The sequence below is a fragment of the Ovis canadensis genome, chromosome 8 (genome assembly GCF_042477335.2).
Source record: "Ovis canadensis isolate MfBH-ARS-UI-01 breed Bighorn chromosome 8, ARS-UI_OviCan_v2, whole genome shotgun sequence".
Classification (NCBI taxonomy): Eukaryota; Metazoa; Chordata; class Mammalia; order Artiodactyla; family Bovidae; genus Ovis; species Ovis canadensis.
Window position 1 is genome coordinate 87,147,276 of NC_091252.1, and position 23,996 is coordinate 87,171,271.

Consider the following 23,996-nt stretch of genomic DNA (forward strand, 5'->3'; position numbering starts at 1 on the left):
TGTTTCCTAATCCATATGTGCCTCTGTAAATACCAACTGACATGGAGCTTAGAGTCTATTGCAGACCAGAAGAGGAGAGGCCCCTTCGTGAATCTTGTTCAGTGGAAGGTAGTAGAATCTTCAAGGTCTTATTACAATTCCTGAATTCAAGTACACATCAGTGGTCAGAGAAAATCTTACATAGAATATGTTCTGTGAAAGAGAACTGTGTTTCCTTTAACTGTCCATCCAAACAAGGAATATGAACTCTAGTAAGAAATAATATTTTCTTTTTTCATAATGCTACACGAAAGGGAGGAAATATTTGGAACAATTGCTGCAGGAAAAGGGAAAATACCCCAAATCTGAAGGAAGAATGACTCTAATTTTAGCTCTGAGTACAAAACACAACCTATGAGTCACTTCTTCCTGCTAATATACTTGCAAAGCTGTTCATTAGTTTCACTGATGCATTGAAAAAGCTAGTCTCCACCCCACTAGGCTGTAACTCTAGAAGGACTCTTTATGGAGTCCTTGATATCCCTCTTTCCATGGCCCCATCTCTGTTCCCATAGTACATGGTGTACTATTTTCTAGTTAGTTGTCTTCCATATCTCCCACACTCCCTGTTGTTCACCAAACAGCAGCTGGTGGGTTCCTTTCTATACTACCCACAAAAACACACTATGTTCATTCTGTCCTTAGACTGGTGACCAATTTCTTAAATGTCTTTCTCTTCCAACCCTCCCCAAACTTAGATATCACCTCCTCAGAGAACATTCTGTGATTGCTCCAATGCTCCTTCACCCACCCACCCAGCCTCAGGCAGATTCTGCTACACTGTCTTTATTTCCTTCATAACACATTGTTGTTATTTAGTTGCTGAGTCATGTTTGACTCTTTTGTGACCCCATGGACTGTAGCCCACCAGGCTCCTCTGTCCATGGGATCCCAGGCAAGAATACTGGAGTGGGTTGCCGTTTCCTTCTCCAGGGATCTTGCTGACCCAGGGATCGAACCCACGTCTCCTGCACTGGGAGGCAGATTCTTTACCACTGAGCCACCAGCCCTTCATAACATGTAGTACAGTATTATATTCTGTTGTGTTTGTTTTACTTTTCAGTAAAACCAACCCTTTGCTATTTTTCACATAAGCATTCTTAGTAAGCAATATTGTACTATGGTGTATGAGTTTCTACTGGTAAAGGAATAAAATTTATTTTTCTTAATTTTTATTTTATTATAATAACAGCACTTAACATGAGACCTACCCTCTTAAATTTTTAAGTGTTCAGTACTTCCCTTGTGGCTCAGACAGTAAAGAATCTGCCTGAAATACAGGAGAGCTCGGTTCGATCCCTGGGTGGAGAAGATTCCCTGGAGAAAGGAATGGCTATACACCTCAATATTCTTGCCTGGAGAATCCCATGGTCAGAGGAGCCTGGAGGGCTATATAGTCCATGGGGTTTCAGAGAGTCAAACATGACTGAGCCACTTTCAGACACATGTTATTGTTAACTTAGATACTATGTTACAGCAGATCTCTAGAACCTATTCATCTGGTTTAGCTGAAACTTGATGCATCTTAGGTAATAGCTCAACCATTTACTCTTACCCCCAGGCCCTGGTAACCACCATTCTACTATCTGATGCTATGGGTGTGACTATTTTAGATTTCTAATATAAGTGGAATCATGCAGGATTTGTCCTTCTGTGACTTTTTTTTTATTTTTTCACTTGGCATCATGTCAAGGTTCATCCATGTTGTCACAGAATTCCTTCTTTTTTAAGACTGATACTTCACTGTATACATACACACACACACACACACATGCACACACACACATATATATATATACACACAAATACATATACATACATACCACATTTTCCTTATTCATCTTCATCCATTCACAGACATTTAAGTTGTAGCCACATTTTGGCTGTTGTGAATACTTCTGCAATGAATGTGGCAGTGCTAACAGCTCTTCAAGATCCTGATTTCAATTTTTCATGCAAATACCCCAAGATTGGGCTTCCCCGGTGGCTCAGTTGGTAAAGAATCCTCCTGCAATGCAGGAGACCCAGGTTTGATGCCTGGGTGGGGATGATCCCCTGGAGAACGAAATGGCAACCCATTCCACTATTATTGCCTAGAAAATCCCATGTACAGAGGAGCCTGGTGGGCTACAGTCCACAGGGTCACAAAGAGTAGGACACAGCTGACCATCTGAGCATAGCATAGCATACCACAGGGCTGGATTGCTGGACCTATGTTAGTTCTACTCTTAATTTTTTTGGAGAACCTCCATTCTGCTTTCCATGGAGGCTGCACCATTTTGCACTCCTATCCGCAGTGTATGAGGGTTCCAGTTCTTCACATCCTTGCCGACACTTGCTGTCTTTTGTTTTGCATTGTGTTCTTTATTTCTTCAGTTGTTGACATTTATCGCCCCTGATCAGAACATAAGTACCGTGGGACGGAGCTTTTGTCCATGTTCTTTACCCCATCCCCTCCTGCCTATAACAGTCCTGACAAATGAGGCTTTCAGTAATGACTGTGTTGAATGGAGAGCTAACAGGGTGGTCAGCCAGCTGTATCAGGATGGTTGCTCTGATGACAGGTGTGTGAAGGAAATCAGGCCTGACTCCTCACACTGTTTCCATTATCTTATAAAAGGGTTGTAAAGGAAAGCTTCCCATGATGACTCACACAAGGCCTCCCAGGTAGGCGCTAGCAGATTGAAGACACCATGATGTGGAGACTAGCCCTCAGCTTTCTTGAGTCAATCTGAAGAATAAATTTTTCCATAGGTGTGTTTATAATAATGCGGGACTGGGATTCACAAGCCCTGATACTAAGCCCAGCTATGCCTATTAATTACTTACTGTGTGACCTAAGGTAAGCCACCTCCCTTTTATGAGCCTTGGTTTCCTCATCTTAAAATTTTGGAGTAGGACTGGAAGGCATCTGAGCTCCCTCCCAGTTCTGATTCTTGATCAATGAATGCAGTTCATTTACAGGTGAGCTATACTAGAGCCTGGGTGGGTCCTCAAGACACTTTGTCCTACCAGGAGATCCAAGCTGGAGTTGAAATTAAAGCTCTGAGAGAAGCTTGATGAGCGCAACACTGAAAACAGAGGGAGTTAAATATTGTCAAGGAGTATTTCTATTAAGCCTTGGAAGTATGAAAAATACAATGGATTCTGCTCAAAATTCTTCTCTCCTTAGAAACAGAAGAATATTGAAAGACCTGGTTACATAACCTACATCCAGAGCACTCCATCCTCCAACAGTGGTGGGAAACACTGGTCCGGATATGTTGCCTTTTTAGCTATTCTTTTTGTTTGACCTTTTATTTTACTTCATCCAGTATTTAGATCCCAGTGATGAAATTTCAGCTATCTTTAATTTAATCACAGCCATCCTTCTATAAAGGGCTTCCCTGGTGGTTCAGGTGGTAAAGAATCTGCTTGCAATGCGGGAGACCTGGGTTCGATCCTTGGATTGGGAAGATCCCCTGGAGGAGGGCATGGCAACCCACTCCAGTATTCTTGTCTGGAGAATCCAGATGGACAGAGGAGCCTGATGGGCTACAGTCCATGGGGTCACAGAGTCAGACACGACTGAGCAACTAAGCACATCCTTCCATAAAGGCAATTGATAAAATGATCAGAACTATATATTCCAAACAAAAATAATCTTATAAATGATATGTTTTGTGGAATAGTAGGGAAGAATATTTGAAATTGGGTCTGTCCTGAAATCATGCATTGGTAAAAGTTCTTTTCAAAATGCAAGCTAGATCAGTGGATTTCAATGTAGCAGGTATAGAATTATATGGTTTCAGCAAACCTCTAAGAAACTACCACTTGTTGAGTTTCAGTGTATTATCAAAGAAAGATATCCATAGAGGCTACTAAAATAGGTAAATATCCTACCTTTTCCAACGATATATTTGTGTGAGGGTGTTGAATGCCGAGCAGACATGAGCAGCCATCTATGTTCTATTAAGATAGGCATTAGAGATTTGAAAAGTATAAAACAATACTACTCTTCTCACTAAATTTTGTTTTATAAAATCTATTTTCACAAAAAAAGTTACTTATATTAGCTTTACTAAATATATAATTACATTAATCGATCTTTTAAAATTATATAGCAACCTTAATTTTGAATAAGTATTGATATAATCCACGTAAAGAATTTTTAAAAGGTAAGCAGGTCTTCACACCAACATGTTTGAGAATGACTGGCTTGAGTAAGGAGCACGCTATGTAAAACTACACTTCTGTGCAGACCTTACGGCTGGCTGGTGGTATCTTACCTTCAAAACTAGACTCTTCCTTCATTGGCAGGCAACTTCTTTAACTGAGCCACCAGGGAAGCCCTACCTTCCAATAAGAAAGAACAAATGAAAATCCCCAGATATTTGGGGTGAACCACTAACATGAATGACAGAAGCCAGAATGATTAAAATGATTGTGGAGCAGAAAGCAAAGAGCAGGAAAGTTAAGTCCCAAATAACAACAGTCATCATTATCACCTCCTTATAAATATGAGAACATTTTTGCACCTATAAAATAATAATAGAAACATAAGTACCCAAAGAACATGTAAACACACACACACACTTTGAAGCTGAAGATCAGATAGTGGAGATGAAAAAATTCAATAGAAGCGATAGAAAATAATAGATGAAATCTGAGAACACTGAACAATAAACAAGAAGATGGAAAATAGAGAAAAAATGAGATAGTCTAGAGTATCTAATCTAATGGAGGGGAGGAAATATTAAAACTGTAATTCAAGAACAGAGGTTCCTTAGCTTTTTGGCCCCAGGATCTGACTTCCCTGGTGGCTCAGATGGTACAATATCTGCCTACAGTGTGGGAGACCTGGGTTCTATCTCTGGGTTGAAAAGATCCTCTGGAGAAAGAAATGGCAACCCACTCCAGTACTCTTGCCTGGAAAATCCCATGAACGGAGGAGCCTGGTGAGCTATAGTCCGTGAGGTCGCAAAGAGTAGGATACAACTGAGTGACTAAACTTTCACTTTCAGGATCTATATATGCTTAAAAATTGCTGAGTGCCCCAAAGGCTTTTTTTGTTTATAATTTATGATGTTTTTATCTACCATAATAGAAATTAAAACGTTGTTCAGTCGCTCAGTCATGTCTGACTCTTTGCTACCCCATGGACTGCAGCATGCCAGGCTTCCCTGTCCTTCACCATCTCTCAGAGCTTGCTCAAACTCATGTCCATTGAGTCAATGATGCCATCCAACCGTCTTGTCCTCTGTCGTGCCCTTCTCCCACCTTCAACCTTTCCCAGCATCAGGGTCTGTTCCAGTGAGTCAGCTCTTCACATCAGGTGGCCAAAGTATTGGAGCTTCAGCTTCAGCATCAGTCCTTCCAGTGAATATTCAGGACTGATTTCCTTTAGGATGGACTGGTTGGATCTCCTTGCAGTCCAATGGACTCTCAAGAGTCTTCTCCAACACCACAGTTCAAAAGCATCAATTCTTCAGCACTCAGACTTCTTTATAGTCCAACTCTCACATCCATACATAACTACTGGAAAAACCATAGCTCTGACTAGACAGACCTTTTTTGGCAAAGTAATGTCTCTGCTTTTGAATATGCTATCTAGGTTGATCATAGCTTTTCTTCCAAGGATCAAGCATCTTTTAATTTCATGGCTGCAATCACCATATGCAGTGATTTTTGAGCCCAAGAAAATTAAGTCTGTCACTGTTTCCTTTGTTTCCCCATCTATTTGCCATGAAGTGATGGGACTGGATGCCATGATCTTAGTTTTCTGAATGTTGAGTTTTAGCCTGTTTTTTCACTCTCCTCTTTCACCTTCATCAAGAGGTTCTTATATTAAAACTGTGAAGTTATTAAAATATCAATGTGTTCAATAATAATAATAAAGCCACAGATTTCTAGAAAAACTTACTACTCTTCCCATTAACATTTTTTGCATGTTGGAATTATTGTACATTTTTAAAAATCTCTTTACTGTTTGACTTACTGGAAGACAGCTGGATTCTCATATCTGCTTCTGCTTTCCATCTGTGATATCACAGGTCATGCAGCCTCTGGAAAGGCCACTGTACTCTCACGAGAGAATGAAGATAAAAAATCTGATACAGTCAAAGTATTTTTATAAAATATATTGGCCTTTTGGACTTCTGAAGGGATCTTAAGAACCCAGGCAGCATTTTGAGAACTGATGATCAAGAACACTTCCCAAATATTCAATTTGTTTCTGTGTATGAAAAAAAGACTCACCTCAAAACCAACCATCACAAAATTTCAGATCTAATTACCAAACAGAAAACTCTAAAAGCTTCCAGAATAGAAAAACAGGTCATTTGTAACCTGGATCATGAATCAGAATGATGTTGGACTTCTCAATAGTAGCATTAGAATCCATACTACCGCAGATGTCTCCCTGAATACTCAGAAAATAATTTCCAATCAAGAATTCTATATCCATTGATAATGATTGGTCAAGTGTGAAGGGAGAACATTTTGAAGCAGAAAGAGTCTCAGAAAATTGGCTGCCTATTACCCCTACTCAGAAAGCTGCTGGAGGGTAGACTCTCCCAAAAAAGAGACTATAGTTTAAATGCTATCTAAGAAACAGGGCATCCAACACAAGAGCTAAGGGAAGGACATCATAAGGATGGTGTTGAAGAGAGGACCCAGCAGACCCAGAGAGCACCTGTGCAGATGGAACTGGAAGGACAGATGGCTCTAGGAAGGAGGTCACTAAGAGTGAATGCATTCCATAATGATCCAATGTTTGAACTTGGTGAGACATGAGTTATACTTCTGGCACAAAGTTTGAAGGTGAATTAGTAGACTGTACTTAGGAAATCAACCCTGAATAGTCATTGGAGTGATTGATGCTGAAGCTCCAATACTTTGGCCACATGATGTGAAGAGCCAACTCATTGGAAGAGACCCAGATGCTGGGAAATGTTGAAGGCAAAAGGAGAAGAGGGCAGCAGAGGATGAGATGGTTAGAAAGCATCATCAACTCAGTGGACATGAATCTGAGCAAACTCTGGGAGATAGTGAAGGTCAGGAACGCCTGGTGTGCTGCAGTCCATAGGGTCACAAGAAGTTGGACACAACTTAGCAACTGAACAATAACAACTTTGAAAACCTAATAAACAAACGGGGGAAAAAAAAATGAGTCCATTTCAACTCCAGGGAGAACATGGTTGTACAAGAAAGGCAGAGTAGCTAGAAAGCAGTATGGTATACTCCAAGGCTTAGCTGAGCATAATATTTACGTAGTCTTTAAAACGTAAGCTCTCACTTTTAATCTAATTAAATTTCCTAATAGAGTTTGTTGAGAAAGATGAGAAGAAAGGAAGCTAGGGGAAATTATGAAGTAAATACCTAAGACTGAAAAATAATGAAAGTTCGCTGCTGGCATGTTTGGAAACCCAGATACCTACAGCCGAAATGGCTAAAAGTTGAGAGTGTTTCCTGGGGGTGGTAGTCGAGAATGAGAAACAGAAAGCAAGGAACTGTTGTTGTAAAAATACGACTATTTTTATCATAATTCCTGAAGAACTAACTTTTTATTAATTATGTAATACACCGGTAATTAAAATAAACACTTAACATATTAAAATACACGTTAATACAACTTCCATGGAATATAATTTGGGAATGTATTAACGTTTGGAATGAGAATGCTCCATGACCCAGCAACCCCATTCATAGAACTGTGTGCGGCCATGGGTGATTAGTTACACTAATGATGCTACAGCCACACAGTGCAATGTCATTCAGTTAGTTACTTAATGAATCATTAAAAATAAATAATACAGATTTTCATCTGAGGAAAGAGATTTCCTCCCCTGGCATATTTTTCCTTTAGAGCACTTTCTCTGTTTATAATTTTCTGTTTATCAGTGTGATTTTTCACTGCATGTCTGACTCTTCAGTGGATTCCAAGCTCCAAGAGACCATAATCTCACTTGGCTCATTGGTATATTTGTTCTTAGTGCTTTGTGTGCTGTCTGGTGCCTGGAAAGCTATGGGATGAATGAGTAAGTGTGTGTGAGCATGTGTGCAGATTTTCACTAATGTCAGGCAGACTGAAACGTTGAGAAGGACTTATCTCTGGGTGGGAAGTTGCAGGTCAGACCTATGTTTACCCCTTTGCTCCTCCATGACCTCAGGCAAGTCATGTATCTAAGCCTTGGATGTAATGACAAGACCTCAGATATCCAATTAAATGGTTCCTTATACGCCATGTAAATGTTTAAACTTCTAAGTTATTTAAGATGTCCTCAACTCTCAGACCACAGCCTAATACGTTCTTTTTTTTTTTTCTTTTAGTGAACTTCTGCAAGACTTGGAAAACTGTGAAAATGATCCTGTGGCCATAGCAGAGTGCTTTGTGTCCAAGGTAAGCAGGGTTCATCTCTCTGAGCCAACCGAGACAGAGACACACTGTTTTCATTGTAAAGTTAAGATGACCGATGTGTTCTATATTGGATGAAGTTCACCACTGATCTCTCTCACTCTGAGGGATTTTTCTCCCCACTAGCCAGGGGAAAAAAAATTCAGTTCTCAGTAAGTTGTGTAGTCACTTCAGTTGTGTCCAACTCTTTGCAGCCCTGTGGACCATAGGCCCTAGGCTCCTCTGTCCATGGGATTCTCCAGGCAAGAATACTGGAGTGGGTTGCCATTCCCCTCTCTAGAGGGTCTTCCCGACCCAGGGATGGAACCCACATCTCTTATGTCTCCTGCGTTGGCAGGCAGGTTCTTTACCACTAGAGCCACCTGGGAAGCCCAATAACTTAGCAGTTGTTTTAGAACTTGTGTAATAAATATTTAAGTGATGCTACATATCTGTCCTAAGAAAGACTTTAAGCTTGGGAAGAGGAGAGCCCAGAATAGAAGAATGTTAGGAAAATAAGTACATATAAAATATGACTAGATCAGTTATAAAAATCTGTAAGAATAGAAATACTTTACACATATATAAATATATATATTTAAGATACTGCCATATACATATATATGTATACATATATATATAGATAAACATATATATATATATACATATATATATGGCACTAGCTTACTCATTTAGTGGAAAAACAGACCAGAATTAATATCCTGCCTCTTAAATATGCCCTTTAATTCTCCTGCTTTCTTCTCAAGTTGCACTGGTGGCTTAGAAAAAATGCAAGGAGAGGATTTGAATTTTAAAGCTTAAATGACAGTCAGTTTATATTCTGTACCCAGGTAAGAGAATTCTGAAACATATAAGGGAATCCTTTACAACATTACTTTCTTGATGTCCTACTGTAAATAGAATCTTGTCTTACGTTTCTCTAAAAATTCAGCAGCTTTTGTTTGGAAAACCTCTAGCAGAAATTGTTTTTCCAGCAAAACTTCATGTGATTTTTACAGTTGTGGTTTCAAATGTACAAAGGTTGAGGCAAAGTTCATGATGGCGCTTTTGGGTCAACTGAGAGTTAGCACCTCATTTAGAGTCTCAGAGGCCAATGTGAACTTGGAGACGTCCTCCCAGCCTGACCGGGTTCCGGGGTTATTCCATAAGGTTATTTCTGATGATCCAATGGTTTTGAATCCAAACATAACACTCTTGGTTCTACTCAAGTGGGGCTCCTTAAAGGCAGTTGACGGACTTACATATAAGACACTCCTGACTTTGTGGGTGACAGTGTGTGTGTTAACATACAAAATGTTTGTGCCCACATACTTACACACACAATTCTTCTCACAAGTGGCCTGTGTCACCAGGAAGGGTAAGAATTTGGAAAAGAGAAGGAAAATGAAAGAGGGAGAAATGGGTAAAAGATAAGGCTGAGTATATCAAAGAAGCTGTGTTAGAATAACCACAGTGAATAAACAACATAGAAGCTTTCGGAAACATTGGGGCTTTTCTGGTAACTGTAATCACAAGTTGATTAAAGACGGTCCAGCATATGCTTAGCTCTGGCTTAATTATTCACATAAAAGTTTGTTTACGCACCAGGTTGCCAACTCCCAAATCTGATTTCTTGTTGCGATATTGCCAAGTTTAATTGGAAGACTGATTGCAGCACTCCACACTCCTGTGTGTGAGCAGGGACTAGCGAGGGGGTGTGTGTGGGTCTGGCACAGCCTGCTTCTCACTCAGCACCCTGAAATTTAGAAGATGTTACACTTTGTGAAACACAAGCAGCTGCTCACCTCTGGGGAGGAGTGGAAAATTGCTTTAATTGAGGGGCCTTTAATGAAAGAGGTGAAGCTGGCGGTTGCCGACTGCTTTTATCTGAGTCACTGGGGCTTACACGGAGAGTCAACTTTGACCTTGCTTTTCTGGTATGGCTAGGCGACCGAAATCCCTCCTGACAAGAGAACACAGCCCTTCTTACCTGCTGCCTAGAAAAGAACAACACAGCGCTGCAGAAGCCACTCTCAGGAGGGGTGAGCGTCCCTGCCAGGCAGGCCAAGCTCTCGCCCCCCAAGCGTTCGCCTGCTCTTAGGGCTCTGGAAACACCTGGAGCGGGTTTCCGTGGCTTCCTGCCTTCACCTCCACTCTCATTTCCGTCACTCAGCTTGACTGTCAGCCAGGCTGACCCTGGGTGACATTTAGGAGGGAAGTTTGTCTTCGGAGGCCCAACTTCCCTTAACCACCTCCTTTCACCTGATGCGTGGCCCCCTCCTCATTGGAGCCTGTCTCCTTTCAGTGTCCAGCCGTGTGTGTGTGCACGCACGCACGCAAACACACACACATATGTACATACACACACACACACGAGCCACTTGTTGAAATTATCCTCAGGAAACTGCTGGTATCAGATTAATAATATGATTAATAATAATATGATTGGAGTCTATTCAAGTCAATGTTGTGGGCTTCCTAAATGGCACTAGGGATAAAGAACCCCCTACCAATGCAGGAGGCACAAGAGACACAGGTTCAATCCCTGGGTCTGGGAGATCCCCTGGAGGAGGGCATGGCAACCCACTCCAGTATTCTTGCCTGGAGAATCCCATGGACACAGGAGCCCAGTGGGCTATAGTCCATGGGGTCACAAAGAGTCAGACATGACTGAACGACTTAGCATGCACACACACAAATCAATGTCTCCTTACAGAGTAAGCCTTTCTCAGTAGTGTCCTGTAAAAACTGCTCAGTCATCAGTGAGTGAGTGTGTGAGTGTGTGTGTGTGTGTGTGTGTGTGTGTGAAAAGTAGAGGGAGGGAGAAAGATGGAGTGGGGAGACATTAACATTATGGCAGAAGAAACCCTAAACTCATACAGATTTCTATTCTCTGATTATTCATTCAGGAAACGTTCAAACACCCTTCATGTTCAGTTGGCCCTGATGGCTATATTTTGGTTCTTTCATAATTAAATGTCTTATTTTGACATCATCACTAATTGCAACTTGAAAATGTTAAATAACCAGAAGAAGATATCTGTTTTTATATAATTTTCTCTCATTGCCTTCTTTCTCCCTAAATACTTCTGAAAAGGATTTGAGTTCATATCTCATAAGAAATAGTTATTCAGGGATTAACTAAATAGGAGTTACTGACTTTTGCGTAAAGCCATTATTTGAACTGTCCACAGGGCTTATAAATTTAAGATCAAATATGCATTTGGTTCTATATTCAGAATATATCAGAGATTTACATCAAAACTGCCTAATTTAAGACAGAACAGAGTCATGATGTCACAGAATGCCCCAAATTCAGTTGTGCAGAGAAGCCTTGAGGTATTTTTAGGGTAGATGATGTAATTTAGAATGTTTTTATTGAGGCCATTGTGTTTGGTATTTCATATGCTGCTGCTGCTGCTGCTAAGTCACTTCGGTCATGTCCAACTGTGTGACCCCGTAGACGGTAGCCCACCAGGCTCCCCCATCCCTGGGATTCTCCGGGCAAGAACACTGGAGTGGGTTGCCATTTCCTTCTCCAATGCATGAAAGTGAAAAGTGAAAGGAAAGTCGCTCAGTCATGTCTGACTCCTAGCGACCCCATGGACTGCAGCCCACCAGGCTCCTCCATCCATGGGATTTTCCAGACAAGAGTACTGGAGTGGGTTGCCATTGCCTTCTCCGTCATGATGCTAAGTTTAAGGAAATCAGCCAAATAGCTGTTCAACCCCATACTGAGTGCGGCAGGAGGCAGGAACAAAGCAAGAAAGTGTGAGAGTGTGAGTACACCCAGAGAAGGGCTCCAGGGACTTCCCAGGTGGTCCAGTGGTTAAGACTCTGCACTCTGTGTTTCCACGGTGGGGGAATACAGCTCAATCCCAGACCAAAGAATAGAGAGAGAGGGGCACTCCAGTCTGATGTTAATTTCCTGGAAGACCTTGGGCAAGTCACTGTGCCTTTCTTATCCCTGGGGAAAGTGGAACACTCCAGTGCCTTCAGGAGCTAAGCTGATGAACACAGTGAGTGAATGGGCCCAGGCAGAGGCCAGAGCGTCAAGGTACTTATTTCTTGGGGACAGAAGTGTTGTGAAACTGTAGGCCTAGGGCCTATGGATCTAATACTTTTTCAAGAGAAGCCAGAAATAAAAAAATTTTTATCTTCTAATTTTTAGAATTTGGCAACTTAGTGTTTTTTTAAATATTATGCTTAAAACTTTGGCAGCATACTATGTTGGCAAGGCCATGGGGAAATACACACTCCTTTAACTGTGGGAAAACAAAATAGACCCTGTGGAGGGGAATTTGGCTATGTCTAGGAAAAGTACATTTGAATTCACCCTTCATTCCAGCAATCCGACTTCCAGAAATCTATCCTAAAGATATAGTGACAAAATCTCAACAAAGGTGATGTTATACTTTATAGTACTAATTGTTACAATTTATAAATCTAAGGTACATGCGTGTATGTGTGCGTGCCCAATTGTGTCTCACTCCTTGCAACCCCATGGACTGCAGCCCACCAGGCTGCTCAATGGGGTTTTCCAGGCAAGAATACTGGAGTGGGTTGCCATTTCCTTCTCCAGGCGACCTTCCTGACCCAGGATCAAACCTGCATCTCCTGCATTGGCAGGCGGATTCTTTACCACTGAGCCACCCACAGAAATATGCAATACATGGAAACAGCCCAAACATTCATGAACAAAACCTGGTTGAATAAACTGTGGCATATTCACATAATAGAGTAGTACAAAGCAGTAAAAGCAAATAAAGAATATTGCTATATACTACTAGAAAGGGGATGGGGTGGGGAGTCTAGCACTGTGGTTCCCAGAGTGTGGTCTCTGGGCCACATCATATAGGAACTTGTTAGAAAGCAGATTCTCAGGCCCTACCCAGACCTACCAAATCAGAAACTCTGGGGGTGCAACCCAGTAATCTGTGTTTTAATAAGCTCTCAAGTTAATTCTAATGCTTAAGTTTGAGAATCACTGACATAACTTGCTTTTATTTATCTAGAAATGGGGAAAGTTTTACTTATATTTCAATGTGTATGTTTAAAAAAAATTTTTTTTAAGATAAACTGTAAGATTAGAAGTTGGTTCCTGAGGGGAGAGGCAGGGAATGGACTAGAATGAGAAGACATAGAAGCCAGACTTCTCTGAGTGTGCGTTTCTTTGGAGAGTTGACTTTGAAACCATGTATTTATTTTACATAATTATAAGACAAAGTTAAAGTTTAAAACAGCCTTCAAAAAATGAAAGCAGATTGAAACAATGAACCTAACTGTGAATCCAGTTTGTAGCTTGACCACACAGAGGAAAATGGCAATCAACCAAAAAATATGCTATGGGCAAAATACAGCAAATACATCCTTAACCGTTTTCAGTAATGATATCATATATGATGGTTTCAGTATTGTTATTCCAAAATTGTGTGTATTGTGGGATAAAGCAAATGAATATTCACAGTTGTGTCATTCAGAACTGGAATTGGCAAAAGAAAGAAAATACAGATTAAGAATGAGGCTAATTAGAAACACTCTAGTCCTGAATCTGAATTACAAGTATTAGCATGAACTAAGCATGTGTTTCTGTTAGGTCCATACCATTTCTGTCCTTTATCGAGCCCATCTTTGCATGAAATGTTCCCTTGGTATCTCTAATTTTCTTGAAGAGATCTCTAGCCTTTCCCATTCTATTCTTTTCCTCTATTTCTTTGCATTGATCTCTGAGGAAGGCTTTCTTATCTCTTCTTGCTATTCTTTGGAACTCTGCATTTAGATGCTTATATCTTTCCTTTTCTCCTTTGCTTTTCGCTTCTCTTCTTTTCACAGCTATTTGTAAGTCCTCCTCAGACAGCCATTTTGCTTTTTTGCATTTCTTTTCCATGGGGATGGTCTTGATCCCTGTCTCCTGTACAATGTCACGAACCTCATTCCATAGTTCATCAGGCACTCTATCTATCAGATCTAGTCCCTTAAATCTATTCCTCACTTTCACTGTATAATCATAAGGGATTTGATTTAGGTCATACCTGAATGATCTAGTGGTTTTCCCTACTTTCTTCAATTTAAGTCTGAATTTGGCAATAAGGAGTTTGTGATCTGAGCCACAGTCAGCTCCCAGGCTTGTTTTTGCTGACTGTATAGAGCTTCTCCATCTTTGGCTGCAAAGAATATAATCAATCTGATTTCGGTGTTGACCATCTGGTGCTGTCCATGTGTAGAATCTTCTCTTGTGTTGTTGGAAGAGGGTGTTTGCAGAGACATTACTTTGCCAACAAAGATCTGTCTAGTCAAGGCTATGGTTTTTCCATTGGTCATGTATGGATGTGAGAATTGGACTGTGAAGAAAGCTGAGTGCCGAAGAATTGATGCTTTTGAACTGTCGTGCTGGAGATGACTCTTGAGAGTCCCTTGGACTGCAAGGAGATCCAACCAGTCCATTCTAAAGGAGATCAGCCCTGGGTGTTCTTTGGAAGGAATGATGCTAAAGCTGAAACTCCAATATTTTGGCCACCTCATGCGAAGAGTTGACTCATTGGAAAAAACTCTGATGCTGGGAGGCATTGGGGCAGGAGGAAAAGGGGACAACAGAGGATGAGATGGCTGGATGGCATGACTGACTCGATGGACGTGGGTTTGGGTGAACTCTGGGAGATGGTGATGGACAGGGAGGCCTGGCATGCTTCAATTAATGGGGTCGCAAAGAGTTGGACACGACTGAGCAACTGAACTGAAGCATGTGTTTTAGCTTTAGAAACACCATATTTCTAACTCTGTCCACTGAAAGGCCTCGAAATGATAATTAACCTGGTAGCAAGAGCATCGCTAACGCTCAGATTGTGATTCCCACATACTGTTGCCTACGTGAAGGAATCCGGGCTCCAGGAGAACAAGTGTGGGAGGGAAATGTGCAAGAGGATCTGAAACATCTTGTCACCGCAGAAAGCAAGGAGCTACTGGAGGCTCTAGGTCAGGTCACAGATACTCAAGAAGAGGCTCCTATTGGCCAAAGATGGGATTGTTTGAGCATCAATAAAAAGATAGCAAACTAAAAACAACTGAAAGTCATGAAATATGTTTATATTCATGAAATTCACAGTGATGTTAAAAAACCCAAGTCCTTTACACGATATTAGAGAGCCGATGCATTATTTTGAAAATTAAGGAAAGGAATCAAGCATTTATCCTGTCTTTCCCATACAAACCACAAACTGCAGGGTAACTAATCTAAGGCAGTTCCTTTCTTGGAAAAAAAATCTGGCTAATGAATGAAGAAAGAATAGTAGAATTGGAAATATCACCATTTTGCAGCCCTTCATGAACTAAAAGACCTAAGCAGTAATTACCAATGATTATTAACATCATAGAAAGAAACAACCAGTTCCTATGCCTCTCAATTTAAGTACAATCCAGTCTATGATGTACTTGGGCCAAATTATGGAACCTAAATCCAGTCAAGCCTCTTCTAAACCACAAGGAGCATGGAAGACAGAGAAACATAGTAAAGAAAGCCGTAGGGACATGATCAGCAAAACTGAGACTGCAGGGGAAATCATCTGGCTTCTTCAACTTAATTGCAGGGGGAAATAAGAGGGGGAATTTATAGATTAGAAGGGACTTAGATATCAACAATATCAAGTTGCTGTGTATGGATGTTATTTGGAATACAGAGCAAACAGAAAACTATAATTTTTAAAAAGAAAATAAAAAATAGGAATAGTGATAATGAACCTTCGTGATATTATGAAATTATTTATTTACATTTTCTTGAAGTAAAGTTGGTTTATAATGCGTTTAGTTTCTGCTATATGGCAAAATGACTCAGTTTTTTTATACATATATATATATTATATATATATATTTCTTTCCATGTTCTTTTCCATTATGGTACATCACAGGATATTGAATATAGTCCCCTGTGCTATACAGTAGATATATACTACTATATATATTGCTGTTTATCCATCTTATATGTATAATAGTTGGCATCTGCTAATGCCAACCTCCCAGTCCTTCCCATGGAATTATTTAAAGATGATAATAGCATTGTGGTAATGTTTCTCTTTTAGGGTTCTCTTGTTAAATATATATACTAAAGTATTTGCAAGTAAGTGAAATGATATTATGTCTAGAATTTGTTGATAAGGGAATCTGGAATCAATCTGCTGATAAGGGAACCATAGCAAAAGGCAAGAACCCCCCATTAGTTAGCCAAACATTTAATGTGTTTGAGGCATTGCTGCTGTGCTAGATGTACAAATGAGTAGACTTGGATCCTGCTTTCAAATAATTTTCAGCTTCATAGGAGAGAGGGGCATTAATTAGTTCAAAACACATTATGTGCCAGGCAAGCACACTATGGCCCCTCTCCTGCAGAAACTCACAGTGTAGAGTGGCAGAAGATGCACAAAAAATGTCACGCTCATTTGGCAAATGCTCTAAGATAGGTTGGTACTGAGTGTTGTGGGACCCCAGAGCAGGAGCAACTGGCTCAGTCCAAGAACTCAAGAAAGTCCCCTGAGAGGAAATAAAGCCTCAGTTCAATGTCAAAAGGTGCCTAGTGGCTGTCCAGTGAAAAAGGTGGGAAAGACCGTGGGCAGAGGAAGCTGCACACACAGGGCTTGAAAGTATTCCCTTGCACATGCTTCCAACATGTTCTGACCACATAATATTTAAATTATCTGCTTATATTTCTCTCTCACCCTGCAAATGCCCCAGAGGACCATGAGCACCTGGGAACAAAAACCTTGCTGTCTTCCTCTTCCTATTTGCCTTCAGATTCATCTAACATAGCAGATGCTCAATAAGTATTTAATGATTGATCTCAAATGAGTTCAAGTGCATGTGGATTCTAGGTATAAATCAAGGTAGTTAAAATGGCACGAATGATTGCCACAGGGACTCAGAAGACAGGCCAAGGTGGTTAGAGAAACAACTTATAAAACAACACCTTTTAAAGGATGAATGATATATCTTTTATTTTTCATTGAATGTTGTTGTCTCTACTTTTTTTTTTTTTTTTTTTTAGCCTATTACATCTCTTTTGTTTCCTTGCAGAGTGAAGAGTTCCACATTTATACCCAGTATTGCACGAACTATCCAAGGTACGCCTGGTGAATTGTGGAAATACTTTTGCTTACCTTCATGTTGCTTGAGGTCGGTCAATGCAGTTTATGTGGTCAGTGGGCACTATGTGCCTGGCGCTGTGCAGAATACTGTGGGAAGACTGCAGAAATGCTGAGAACGGATCACAGGGGTATCCTGATCCTGATCCATTCAGGCCTAGGGACTACCCAGCAGAGCCAGCATGGGGGGAAAATTGTGAATGACCTTGGAGGAGACCAAAAAGATTGTTAGGTGTCCTCCACTGGACTCCTAGAAGTGTTTGGCTAGAAGAAGGCTTATCTGTCAACCCTTTGGTATGTGTGCTGTGTTTTTAAGAATGTGGGATGCCCTGCTAATGAGTTTATATAATCTATCTGGGGATAAAATAGGTTATATTTTTGCTATGTAAGTTTTAGAAGCTACGCAAGTTTTATGGAGCTCAGAGAAGGGAATGATCATGATAAGCTTCCTATCTGGACCATCAGTTCAGGTTCACTTACCCCAGAGGTGCTGGCAGGAGGGCCATTGAAGGAGCAGCCTCAGTGATCATTCAGTAAGAGAATCAGGTCTAAGACCATGACTCACTCTGCTGGAAATCTTTTTTTCTGCAAAAGACATTTATTGGGCACTTAGTAATTTCAAGTGCTACTCTTGGTGCTATAAATACAAAATGTGGTTGAATTTCATTTTCCCAGCAATCTAGAGATGTTAAGGGATTAAAGAAAGGCAGAATGCACAGGCAACACAGGGCCTGGCCCTGATAAGCCCTCCAGAAGTGCTTGTTTATCACCATCCCTGCCCCATGCCCACTGCATGGATGAAATCATCGAGCCTCCAGTAGGTTTATTGAATTTACAGGAGTCACACAGCTGACATGTGAGCAAACCCAGCTGAGATTTAAACCAAGGTTGGTCTGGCCTCAGACCTCATGCTGCCACATCCTTGTAGAATTTCTGAAGCTTTGTGATTCCCTCTGCCCCGTACCTTTCTACTGTCTGTCTGCCCATGACTAGCAGGACTGGCATTGTTATGGTAGGCATGAACCAGGGAGAGAGCTCAGGGAACTTTTATCTACTCTGTAGCCAGTCTTGGTATGGACGTGTCCATAAGGGTAAAGTGGGCGCTGGGGTCCACCTTGAAGAGAATCCAGCAGGCTGAGCCCCTCATGCCACTGTGGTCAGGGAGAGCAAGTGGGTCATTCCTGCCTGGTGGTAGAAAGCCAGTGTGGATTAAAGGATGTGAAGCCAGAGGCTTGGGCTTACCGTGGCAAAACTCTTTCCATTGAAGAATTTTCACATCCTCCTCTAAATACTGGTCTGCATATTGTGCTGTGGTGATTTATTTGGTTGGTGGCCAGGCATGTTTTTCCCAGGTTTCTCTGAAAACAAAACAAAATCCCACATGCAGATTAGTACATTTATCCATCTCCTTATCTGTAGACCCACCCACACTTTACACAGTTTCACTTACACAATGCTGTCTCCTAAAACATTTGTTGCCACCTCTCTGCTAAAGATAATCAGGACATTGTAGGATGCCCCAACTAAATCTGTGGTCCTTATGCCAAAAGCCAGCATTATACCACACCCTGATGCAGAGAAATCACAGAATCAGGCCTCAACTTCTCCATAGACCTTCCTTCTGAGAGAAATGGAAAACCTTTCCAACTCTGAAGAATCAGCAGAGCCCTGGACCCAGTTATCGGGAGCCAGATGCTAGAGTGGCTTGTGTGGAGGATTATGTCTGTGTAAATTTCATTATAAACATGTCATTGGAAGAAATATCTTCTGAATATTTAGTTTTGGAGGTTTATATTAAGATTTTTCTAACTTCGTAATAAGAATGGAGAGTGCAAAATGAAAGCAACTTTTATAAACTAGGCTGCTTCAGGGTGCGGACAGGCACAGTCATTTGTGCAAGGACATATCTGAGGGCCTGTCCTTCATGGCGCACAAGTCCGCATTCTGTGTACACTGGTGGGAGATAGGAGCTAATATCCCATGCCTTCAAGCAGTTCATTTTCTTTTGAGGGTCAGAACTGAACCAAATGCAATAGTGGAACAGCCATTAGGAAAGAGCAAATCCGTGAAGATAAGTCAGCACAGCACCACCTCAGTCATGTGTAACAGAGGCTAAAGATGTATGAGATAAGGGAGGAGAAGTCAGGACAGTTTCCTGGAGGAAGTGTTTTGTATTTCAGATCTGACTTTAAAGAAGGAAAGAAACATGTTAGCAGGGAGATGCTCCCAGGCCCTCTCAGTGAAGTGGGTACACCCGAGTCTTGCCCAGTTGTGTGGTTTTCATGTTCATAGGAAAAGATTTTCTCTCATCTCCCTCCTAACCATTTGCTCTCTGAGGCCCGAGCTTTCCCTCCCCTCCCCTGTCTTCACAAGCCGTGAGCGCCAGGTGTTTCAGCCCATCTGACAATGTGTCTTCCCCCTTTGGACCTGGGCTGGTGATATTAAGTGTCTCCTGCACGCCTTGACAGGTGTCCTTCTTCATAGCAGTCACGCCCCAGTGACTTCCCTGGGAAGAGGCTCAAGCCCTCCCTCTTGTCCCCAGGGAGAGGGCCAGACCCACTCAGGTCATTGTCCTCGAATGTCCCCACATGGCCTCAATCTGGAGTTCAGTGTGCTTAGCATCTCCTGCAGGTGTCTTATCCTTGTGCAAGAACTCAAGACTTCAGAGGGTTAGACAGCCAGTGAGCAGCTAATTCTGACTCTAAAGAGCCTTAGAAAAGTCCCTGGGTTCCATGGTAAAGAATTGTTTTGAAATCTTGACTTAAAGGGAAAAATAAATCTGTTTGAATAGATATTTCTCCAAGCAGTCAGACACAAAAGTGATTCTGATCATTTCGTCAGGAGACCACCGTCCCTGTCACTTCCTTCCAAGAAGTTTTATTTTGTTGTTTGGCTCCAATTTTCTGAATTAATTCTGAAAACCTATTAAGACTTGGGGAGAAAGGGGCTGAAATCACTTCCACCTGCTTCTAACTTATGAGACCATGAGATTTTAATTTACGTGTGTGTGTGACCTCACAAGACCACCAGCTTACTTCATGGATAAGATGTGAGTGTTGTTTCAGCCATCTCTCTAGAATGTTTGGGGGCCATACTTCTTGCCTTTGGAGTAGAGAAGGAATCCTGAGCCATTTTTCTAATACACTCTGTAAAGCACGGTCCTTAAGGACCAAGGTTAACCAGCTGTTTCAAAAACTGAATTTAGAATGAGGAGAGAGATACCTGGAGGTGGACAGAAAGGTCTGTTCAGAGATTCTCAAAGGGAAGTTCCTGGGGGACGAGGTCTCCAAAGACCTGCGTGTAACATCACACACGTTGTGCACTTACACAAACACAACCAGCAAAGCAGGCAACAGATGTCTGGCAGGGGGCTGGGGCTGCTGGAAAGAAGCCACTCCTTTTTCTTAGTACGATGGTGACCGCTCCTTGCAGTGTAACTTGTGAATACTGAATGCAGATGTGAAGTTGAACAGCGAACAAAGATGCTCATGTGTGTGCGCTCACTCGATCCACGTGTCCAACTCTTTGCAAGCCCATGGACCGTAGCCCACCAGGCTCCTCTGCCTATGGAATTTTCTAGGCAAGAATACTGGAATGAGTTGCCATTTCCTATTCCAGGGGATCTTCCCGACCCAGGGCTCAGACCCGCGCCTTTTGCGTTTCCTGTATTGGCAGGCAGATTCTTTAAATTGGGGTTCCATCCAATTTAAATCCCCTTTGGCAAGTCCTGTGTCCAGATAGGGGCTTCATCTCCCTGAAGGACAGAGCTGGCAGCTTAGATGTCATGTGTCCATGTTTCACCACCCTCTTATAGTGTCTTTTTCTAATTCACCCAGAGGTGAATCGGGACCAGACTCACCCAGTTCAACCAGAGGGACACTTTTTCCTCACCTGCCCAGAGGCCTTCTAGTCTACCTATTGCTCTATTGCCACTTTATCTGCTTTAAGGCCTTGATACACTGGCATTTAAAGGACTTGCCTGGCGGCTCAGATGGTAAAGAATCCAGCTGCAATGCAGGAGACCTAGGTTCGATCCCCGAGTCAGGAAGATTGCCCAAAGGCGGGCATCGCAACCCATGCCAGTATTCTTGCCTGGAGAATTCCATGGATAGACAGGCTACAGTCCATGGGGTCGCCAAGTTGGACATGAGTGAGCAACTAACATTTTCACTTTCACCGGCATTGATCTTAAAATATTCTTGCAGATCTGTGGCCGTGCTAACAGAGTGTATGAGGAACAAGATGCTGGCCAAATTCTTCAGGGAACGGCAGGAAACTTTGAAACACTCACTGCCTCTGGGGTCCTATCTCTTGAAGCCAGTTCAGCGGATTCTCAAGTATCATCTCCTTTTGCATGTAAGTTTCTGCCTGCACTGGAAGGACTTTCTAGAGGCTAAGGGTTTTATGTGTATATATTAAGTTTAGGAGAAAAAAAAATCAAAAAGTGGCTGTGGACATATGGAAACATTTTCCACACTCATACTTTACAACTGACTAATCTGCTTTGAGGAATTAGAGATATTTATATGGTAGCCCTGCAGCCTCATTGATAACAGCCAAGTAGAAAGATTCATTTTAGCTCTAATGGTGAAAGGGCTTACAAGTCCTTCACTCCAGGCAGTGACAGTTTCAAGCAAGGAGCTGTCGTCTTAATGAACAACAGATTTTTTTGTGTATGCTTTATTTTACTTCCATGAGCCCGGATTCAGTAGGCAGTTGGGAGTAAGAGCTGTTTGTCAAAGACTGGCTTTCGTAGGAGCAAAGAGAAAGGGCTGAAAGGAGAGAAGACAGATGAGCAGTGTGATAAATGTCTTTGAGCTGGGCTTCACCTCACTTTGGGTTCTGTTCTCTTTATATCATTTCCCATTATTTGTACAAAATTTAAGGAGGCTTTAGAAACAAAAGTAGACATAGCTCTCATACATTCTCATTTCTTATCCTCTAAGGAAGCTGATGAAAATGGAAAATAGTGTTCTCGAAAGTAATTTCATTCCGTAAGGAGGGTGAATTGCCTTGGCAATTTGACAAAGACGGGATAGCCCAGTGGTTAGGTTAGGAGCAGGGCTGTGGTCAAGACACTACCTGGGTTCCAGTTCTCTGCATTCCCCAGATTCGTGGTGCCTCACAGGCAGTCAATACAGAAAAACTGTTATTTTTATTCTGTCACTTTATTTTATCAATAGGAGTATAATTGCTTTCAATGGGGCTTCCCTGATGTAAAGAAACTGCCTACAATACAGGAGACCCAGGTTTGATCCCTGGGTTGGGAAGATCCCCTGGAGAAGAGAATGGCTACCCACTCCAGTATTCTTGCCTGGAGAAGCCCACGGACAGAGGAGCCTGGTGGGCTGCGATGTTGTGTTAGTTTCTGGTGTATAGCAAAGTGAATCAGCTACATGTTTACAGATATACCCTTCCCTCTTGAGCCTTCCTCCCACACCCCTACTTTATTATTTTTAATGCTACATTAAAAATCTTTTCTTAAAAGATTGAAATCCAGAGTTCCTATCTATATCAACATGCCTGCAGTATACATGTATCTCTTTTTAAATGATCCCAGGCTTCTAACTTGGTTAAGCATGCCAAGGTTGCCTAGTTCACACGCATTTAAAACTGAAAGCACCCTTTATGGTCCATCTTTACCAAAAATTTCTCAGCTTTGTCTGTGTGCCTGTGTGGCCCATCTTGGGAGAGTCTTGTGTCCTATGAAACCACATTGTGGATATTACTTTCGTTGTTCGATTGGCTTTAATGACCCCTAAATTTAGTGGGATTAATTTACTAAATCAGTGCCAAATAATTCTTTAAAAAATACTGGCTTTCCCACGATAGATCTTTGCTGGACTCTGCTAATATGGTATAGACTGTAGCCTGCAAGGCTCCTCTGTCCATGGAATTCTGCAGGCAAGAATACTGGAGTGGGCTGCCATTCCCTTCTCCAGGGGATCTTCCTGACCCAGGGATCGAACTCAGGTCTCCTGCATCACAGGCAGATTCTTTACCATCTGAGCCACCAGGGAAACCCATCTGAGTCCAGTGTGTCCCAATAATATCTACCTAATGGCTTTCTAGACAGTAAGTCAATCAAAAGAAAAGTCTCAGATCTCTGTCACTTAAAGATTCCACTTGAGATTCTTACAAAGAGTTAACTGCTAGGGAGAACAGCCCTCACCCTCTAAATTAAAAGCTGGGATATTAGTACATGCTACTATAACAAAATGCCATAGTCTGGGTGACTTGGACAGCAAACATTTATTTTTCAGTGTTGGAGGCTGCAAACCAAAGCCCAGGGGGCGAGCATGGCTGAGTTCTCGTTTGCAGCCGGCCTTCTCCTCTTCGCTTCCTCGCGTGGTAGAAAGAGGCAGGACTGCTCTCTGGGGTCTCTTTCATGAGAGCACTAACCCCTTTTATGATGGCGCTACTCTCGGGCCGCTTGTTTGGTCGCTAAGTCCTAT

The 23,996-nt window shown here is 41.8% G+C and overlaps 1 protein-coding gene across 2 annotated transcripts in view; it reads left to right on the forward strand.

Moving 5' to 3' along the window:
• The window catches only part of PLEKHG1 (pleckstrin homology and RhoGEF domain containing G1), a 253,999-nt gene that overhangs the window by 191,005 nt on the left and 38,998 nt on the right, over nt 1-23,996 (forward strand). For both annotated transcript variants that reach the window (XM_069599309.1, XM_069599310.1), the window contains 3 exons: nt 8,350-8,419; nt 17,474-17,520; nt 21,747-21,897. In XM_069599309.1, coding sequence (XP_069455410.1) covers nt 8,350-8,419; nt 17,474-17,520; nt 21,747-21,897 — 268 coding nt within the window. The remainder of the gene's footprint in view (nt 1-8,349; nt 8,420-17,473; nt 17,521-21,746; nt 21,898-23,996) is intronic.